Source organism: Ailuropoda melanoleuca, chromosome 1 (genome assembly GCF_002007445.2).
Source record: "Ailuropoda melanoleuca isolate Jingjing chromosome 1, ASM200744v2, whole genome shotgun sequence".
Classification (NCBI taxonomy): Eukaryota; Metazoa; Chordata; class Mammalia; order Carnivora; family Ursidae; genus Ailuropoda; species Ailuropoda melanoleuca.
In genome coordinates, this window is record NC_048218.1 from 99,959,287 (window position 1) to 99,966,666 (window position 7,380).

The 7,380-nt window shown below is 40.0% G+C and overlaps 1 protein-coding gene across 1 annotated transcript; it reads right to left on the reverse strand.

Annotated features, from left to right (window-relative positions):
* Positions 1–642: 642 nt before the first annotated feature.
* On the reverse strand, positions 643–1,694 carry ARL14 (ADP ribosylation factor like GTPase 14). The gene has a single exon (XM_002926825.2). It carries the CDS (start codon positions 1,626–1,628, stop codon positions 1,050–1,052), a length of 579 nt encoding a protein of 192 aa, XP_002926871.1. The 5' UTR covers positions 1,629–1,694; the 3' UTR covers positions 643–1,049.
* Positions 1,695–7,380: the final 5,686 nt, after the last annotated feature.

Below are 7,380 nucleotides of genomic sequence, written 5' to 3' on the forward strand. Positions count from 1 at the left end.
GCCTCTCCGGGGAATTCCAGTATAATCTCTAGTTCCTTCTCCCCTTCTCTACAGTGGCTCTTCAGGGTCTTCTAGTGATGGCAACATCCAGCAACTAACCTCCACCTTCATGGGTCCCTAGGAGTCGGGGACCTTCTTAAGCACTACCTCCTGCATGAAGCACTTCCTGTTTTCCCAGGTCAGAAGGAGTTGCTCATGGTATAGCCCATAATACTTACTGCCCTATTCTAGCTACTAGCTTTATGTTGTTTCCTCCTGTGAATTGCAAAGTCTCTGAGATTTAAGTCTGGCTCTGGTTCCTGTTTGATCAGTGCAGTGAGCTGTACATATATTCCCAAGTAATGACTGTTCTACTGAATTCTCCATAAGCCCATCTTGTAACCTCAAGTGGAGCGAAACCCAGGCCTTGCCCTAAACTCTAAGGCGCTAGCTACCCTGATCCCCAGAACTGTAAGATATAAACTTCTTCCTATGTTTCTGGGCAATTAACAGCCTGAAGTGACTTGTTTGACTCACTGTAGGAAGTTCCCAGCAAAGGATTTCAAAGAGTTGGCAGGAATCCAGAAAAAAAACTTCATTTAAGGCATAGGGATTTACAAGATGTTAACATCAAACTTTTTCCTCTCCATAATTTAAAGTTCTATTTTTTTTTTACTAGCTATTCCATAGGAGTATGGTAGAAATTCAATACTGTAACAGCTGGAAACCATCTGAAAGAATTCTGACCTATTAGCAGTTTACTTTAACTTTGTTCTAGTAGTCATATAAAAATAATAAAGCAATAATTTATTTGGTCCCAAACACAATTATTCTGATTCATCCAACATGCACAAAATTGTAAAATTTTCATTCTCAACTATCATTGCCACATAGTTTACTAAAGTACCTGGCCAACAATAATATTTTCTAGATATTATTCTAAGTTCTTAGCTGGATTTAGGTGAAATCACATCTTAGGAAAAGTTTGCTAACTCAGCAACTTGCTTTTTTCATTTGGAATAGAAAAAAAATTACCCTTTCAACTTGACCAGTATGTCACTGCTTGGACCTCAGTTCTGCTTAAAGAATGCTAACGTGTCTCCTCTTGATTTCACGTGGCTTTTCACAAATCCAGTCAATTTCCTGAGCCCCTCCATCAGTCCGTCCCCGGTGATGGCACAGCAGGGCTGCACATACCAGTTCCGGTCACTGCAGAGCTTCTTCACCCTGAACATTCTGGTGATGTCCTCGGCAGTCAGAGCTCCAGGAACATCCTGTTTGTTAGCTAACAGGACAACAGGCACATTTTTAATGTGTTCATTCTTCAAAATGTGCTTCAGCTCTCTCCTGGAGTCTTCTAGTCGCTGCTTGTCCGTACTATCCACAACATACAGCAGCCCATCAGTGTTCTCACAGTAATACTCCCACACGGTTCTCATTTTTTCTTGTCCTCCAACATCCCAGACAGTGAGTGAAAGACTCTTTTCCAACTCGATCACCTCCACGTTGAAACCTATTGTTGGGATGGTCGTAATATCCTTAGCAAGCTTTAATTTATAAAGGAGGGTAGACTTCCCAGCTGAGTCAAGTCCCAGAAGAAGAATCCGGGCTTGCTTGGTTTTGGGGTTTTTAGAACTCAGTAGACCCATTTTAGGGTTTTTTTTCTCCCTTCAAAGACCTTTTCTTTTGGCCAGAGAGAATGCTTCCTCTCCAGGTTTCGCATGAAAATAAAAAGCGGAAAGAAGATAGCAAACACTTCATGATCTATTTTAAGACTGGGAACTTGTGTGCATTTATGTTGCAGCTTATCGACCTCATTATAGGCAAACAATGTTTTATTTGCAGTCCCAGCCAATCCTAAGGAATCTGGTGTGAGTAAGAAGCCAATGTTTTAGTCGCTCAAAGGGCAATTCTTTGTGAGTGAGTAGGACGTAGGAGGGGCTGGCTGGGTGATGCCACAGCTTGTTCTCTTCCAGATGTTGGAAATTTAGAGGTAACCAAAGGTTTATGGGAACATGGTTCAGTAGTAGAATAAAAACGTAACTTTACAAGTGGTTTATAGAACTTCTCTAGTTATTTAAACATTTCTCTTATCCCAGTTGTAAATGAGTAACCAACTTCTGAAGTCATGAAGAGAGAGTTTATCTCACAGTGCCATAAGTATCTTTAGTACTTTCCCCTTGTCCAGATTACTCAGAAGGACACTTTAAACCACCCAAGGTTATGTGAACCTTACTCCCATAATATACAGAAACACTTCTTTAATCTTCTAGAAAATTTACACTATTCAGAAGACCGAATATACAGGGATAGGAGGGAAGTTTGTAACACAAACACTTTTGAAATTAAGCAGTCTGATTAAAGGTGGTAAATTGAATACATGTATTTATCTCCTTTCCTCAAGACTCCACCAAAATGATGGTAAAGGAATAAAAAGAACATATAAACCCATAAAAGCCCATAAAAAGAACATATAAGAGCAAGAGAACCCATTAGAGGGTGAGAGATTTCAACAAAATTCTGCAAGGTGGAATATAGATGGAAGATGAGTGGTGTTAACAAAATTCACAAATTTGAGTAAATTTGAAGATCTGATTGGCTTTATTAAGTGATTCATGAATTGGGCAGCATCCCATCTAGCAAGTAAAGGGGAGTTTTGAGGAGTTGTACAAAATGGAAGCTTTCTATAGAAAGGAGCTTGGGGTAGAGGATGAGCAAAATGGGTATAGGGAGTGGGAGATACAAGCTTCCTATTATGGAATGAATAAGTTATAGGAATAAAAGGCACAGCAGAGAGAATATAGTCAATGATATTGCAGTAGCATTGTATGATGACAGATGGTAGCCACACTTGTGGTGAGCACAGTATAATGGATAGAATTGTTGATTCACTATGTTGTACACCTGAAACTCATGTAACATTGTGTATTAACTATACTTCAATAGAAAAAAAAGGAGAATGGGGCAAGAAAGGTATTAGCAAAAAAAAAAAGAAAAAAAGAAAGGATTGTTTCAGGCGAAGTCACCCTCCCTTAGGGAGAAGGGCAGGGGACCTTTTTAGGTGGATTACTTCATCTTCCTTTGGGGAATGGAGAGGGCCCGTGTGACAAATTACATCATTGGTGCTGTTCAGAGAATTTCTGATTGACAGGTTAAGATCTATTTCTGGGGGAAGTTGAATCTGCAGTTAGATTAGGTATTAAGCCCCAGTTTGGTGACTCAGCCTGGCCCAAGTGATGCCATTTTGGGCCTGTGGTTTTCTTTTTAACAGTGGTAACTGATGCAACAGGATAAAGCCGAAGCTTGGAGTGTTGATGCACAGGATACAGACGGAAGGGATGAAATGAGGGACTAAAAATAGAGGGGGTTAAACAAAAGTCTGAATAAAGGCCCCCAAAATAAAGAAATAAATAAAACCACATGGATGCACACCTCTGCTGACTGGCCATTCAGCAGCAAGATGTTATTCCAGGCCAATAAATAAATAAATAAATAATAAATTGAATGATATTTAAGAAAAGACCTTCAGGTTTTGACAGTTGGGAGTTTCCACATCAGAATGCCTAACTCGATATTTAATTAACTATATCCAGCCTGACAGTTGGCAAACATTGCTTAAGTACACAGAATGCCCAATCGGTTTTTCAGTGCACCGAGGTTCCCATACTTAATACATGGCATGCCTTCAATATAATGAGAGAAAGACCAAGATAAAAATAAGGCTTTATAGAAGCTTAAACAGGGGTAATGCAGGGAACAAAAGAAATTTCAGTAAGTTTTAAATATTTCCATAGATATTTGAAAAAGTATTGCATCCATAAAACAAGACAAAGATGCTATTCAAAAGTACTCAAAAAACAAAATAGAACTCTTGAAAAATAATTACATGATTTCTAAAATTTGAACAGATCAATAATAGGTTGGAAGAAAATCTTTCAGAAGGTAGAAGATAGAAAATATGAAAAGAGATGTAGCGGATCAATCCAGACATTTTATTTATTTATTTTTAACTATTTTATTTATTTGAGAGAGAGGGCATGCAGGGGGAGGGGGCAGAGGGGGAGAGAGGGGAATAAATGGACTCTGAACTGAGCCCAAAGCTGGGGCTCAATCTCACCACTCTGAGATCATGACCTGAGCCAACACCAAGCATCAGCCACTTAACTGACTGAGCCACCCAGGCGCCCCCAATCCAGAAGTGTTTTTTTTCTTTAATTTTATTTATTTATTTGACAGAGACAGCCAGCGAGAGTGGGAACACAAGCAGNGGGAGAGGAAGAAGCAGGCTCCCAGCAGAGGAGCCTGATGTGGGGCTCGATCCCATAACGCCGGGATCACGCCCCGAGCCGAAGGCAGGCGCTTAACGACTGAGCCACCCAGGCGCTCCTGNGAGCCGAAGGCAGACGCTTAACTGCTGTGCCACCCAGGCGCCCCACCAGAAGTTTTAATATCTGACTTATATGACTTTATTCCAGAGGGAACAGAAAATATGAAAAGAGAAATTATCAAAGAAACAATATAAGATTATTTCCAAAGCTAAAGAATAAATTATCCAGATTGAAAGTCTTCCCTCAGTGCTTAGCAAGTTGATTTTTAAAAGAGCTATAAAAAGGCCTATGATATACGGGTTTTATTTTTATTAAAACTAAAATTTTATTTTTTAAAAAATTAAGTAGACTATTCTGGGTGTAGAAAGAACATTTACAAAGAAATTATTTAAAACTTTTTTAACTTTAGGTTTTTATTTTAATTCCAGTTAACATGCAGTGTTATATTAGTTGCAGGTGTGGGATACGGTGAGTCAGCAGTTCCATACGGCACCTGGTGCTTATCACGACAAGCAAACTCCTTAATCCCCACCACCTATGTCACCCCTTTCACCTCTCCCCTCCCCTCCCCTCTGGTAACCATCACTGTATTCTCTATAGTCAAGAGTCTGTTTCTTAATTTGTCTCTCTCTTTTTTTCCCTCTTTGCTCTTTCCCTTTTTGTTTCTTAAATTCCACACATGAGTGAAATCATATGGTAATGTCTTTCTCTGACTGACTTATTTCCCTTAGTGTTATACTCTCTAGCTCCAACCACGTCTTTGCAAATAACAAGATTTCATTTTTTTGATGGCTGAATAATATTCCATTGCACATCTGTGTGTGTGTGTCACATCTTCTTTATCCATTCTTCAACCAGTGGACACTTGGGCTGCTTCCATATCTTGGCTTTTATAATTAATGCTGTTATAAGGGTGCATGTATTCCTTTGCATTAGTGGGTTTTTTCTGGGGGGGGGCAGCAAAGCAAGGTTTATTGAGCAATGGTAAAGTGATAGTACAAAGCTCCCAAGGAGGGAGGGGTCCCAAGAAGATTGCCACCGAAGTTTCTAAGTCTAGGGGGTTTTATGGGCTTGTTGGCTGCTGTTTTAATCCAATTAACCCTCCCTATGCCTGTCATATGGGAAAGGGTGGAGGACTCCTTCCAGGGTGGTGTAAAATCCTTTTGAGGGTGGTTTCCTCTTAGGGCAGGGCCCCTTGCCCCTGCCTGCCTGCCTTCCAACTATCCATCATTCTCCCCTCTGAAGAGGTAACCCTAACTGCTGTTAGGGAAGAAGGGCGGCAACTGATTGTAGCTACTTACCTGCTGGTCAGGGGCATTGGATGGGGTAGCAGTCAGGGTTTGTCTCATCCTGACCTGTCAGGGGGTCCCCTATAGATGTCTGGTTTGACCTCCGTGTGGGGCTCCATCTGAACCACCATTTGGAGTTTGAGGACCTTTATTGGTTACTTGTTCTTAATGATGGTGGAGGTCCCTGACAATCCCCCATAAATGTTACAGGATGTTTTCTCCATCGGTGCCCATGGTCCTTGGTCACGCTGCTTCCAAGAGTGACGAGGTAGATCGTACAGAGTGGTGGGCAGCAAAGCAAGGTTTGTTGAGCAATAGCAAAGTGATTGTACAAAGCTCCCGAAGAGGGAGAGGACCCGAGAAGGTTGCCCGTGTTTTTGTATTCTTTGAGTAAATACCCAGTAGTGTGATTGCTGGATCATAGGATAAATCTATTTTTAACTTTTTGAGAAACATCCATACTGTTTTCCACAGTGGCCGCACCAGTTTGCATTCCCACCAGCAGTGTGAGAGGGTTCCCCTTTCTCCGCATCCTCACCAACACTTGTTGTTTCCTGAGTTGTTAATTTTAGCCATTCTGACAGGTGTGAGGTGATATCTCATTGGGGTTTTGATTTGCATTTCCCTGATGATAAGTGATATTGAGCATTTTTTCATGTGTCCGCTAGCCATCTGTATATCTTCTTTGGAGAAATGTCTGTTCATTTCTTTGCCCGTTTTTTAACTTTAACTGGATTATTTGGTTTTCGGGTGTTCCATTTTACAAGCTATAGATTTTGGATACTAACATTTTATCAAATATGTTATTTGTAGATATCTTCTATTCAGTAGATGTTTTTTCATTTTGTTGATTGTTTCCTTCACTGTGCAGAAGCTTTTTATTTTGATGAGGTCCTAATAGTTTATTTTTGCTTTTGTTTCCCTGCCTCAGGAGACATATCTAGTAAGAAGTTGCTGCGGTTGATGTCAAAGAAGTTACTGCCTGTGTCCTCCTCTAGGATTTTTGTGGTTTTTGGCCTCACATTTAGGTCTTTAATCCATTTTGAATTTATTTTTGTGTATGGTGTAAGAAAGTCATCCAGTTTCTTTCTTTTGCATGTTACTCTCCAGTTTTCCCAGTACTATTTGTGGAAGAGACTGTTCTTTTCCCATTGGCTAGTCTTTCCTGCTTTGTCTAAGATTAATTGTCCGTATAGCTGTGGGTTTATTTCTGGGTTTTCTATTCTGTTGTATTGATCTGTGTGTCTATTTTTGTGCCAGTAGCATACTGTTTTGATCTACAACTTTGTAATATAACTTGAAGTCTGGAATTGTGATGCCTCCAGCTTTGCTTTTCTTTTTCAAGAGTACATTGTCTATCAGGGGTCTTTTTTGGTTCCATAAAAATTTTAGGATTGTTTGTTCTAGTTCTGTGAACAATGGTGCTGGTATTTTGATAGGAATTGCATTAAATGTGTGGATTGCTTTGCCTAGTATAGACATTTTAACAATATTTGTTCTTCCAATCCGTGAGCATGGAATGTCTCTCCATTTCCTTGTTCCATCTTTAATTGCTTTCATCAGTGTTTTACAGTTTTTAGAGCACAGGTCTTCCACCTCTTTGGTTAAGTTTATTCCTGGGTATCTTACAGGTTTTGGTGAAATTTTAAGTGGATCGTTTTCCAAATTTCTCTTTCTGATGCTTCATTATGGTGTGTAGAAATGCCAGCAGATTTCTGTATGTTGATTTTGTATCCTGAGACCTTACTCAATTCATTTATCAGTTCTAGTAGTTTTTTGGCGGA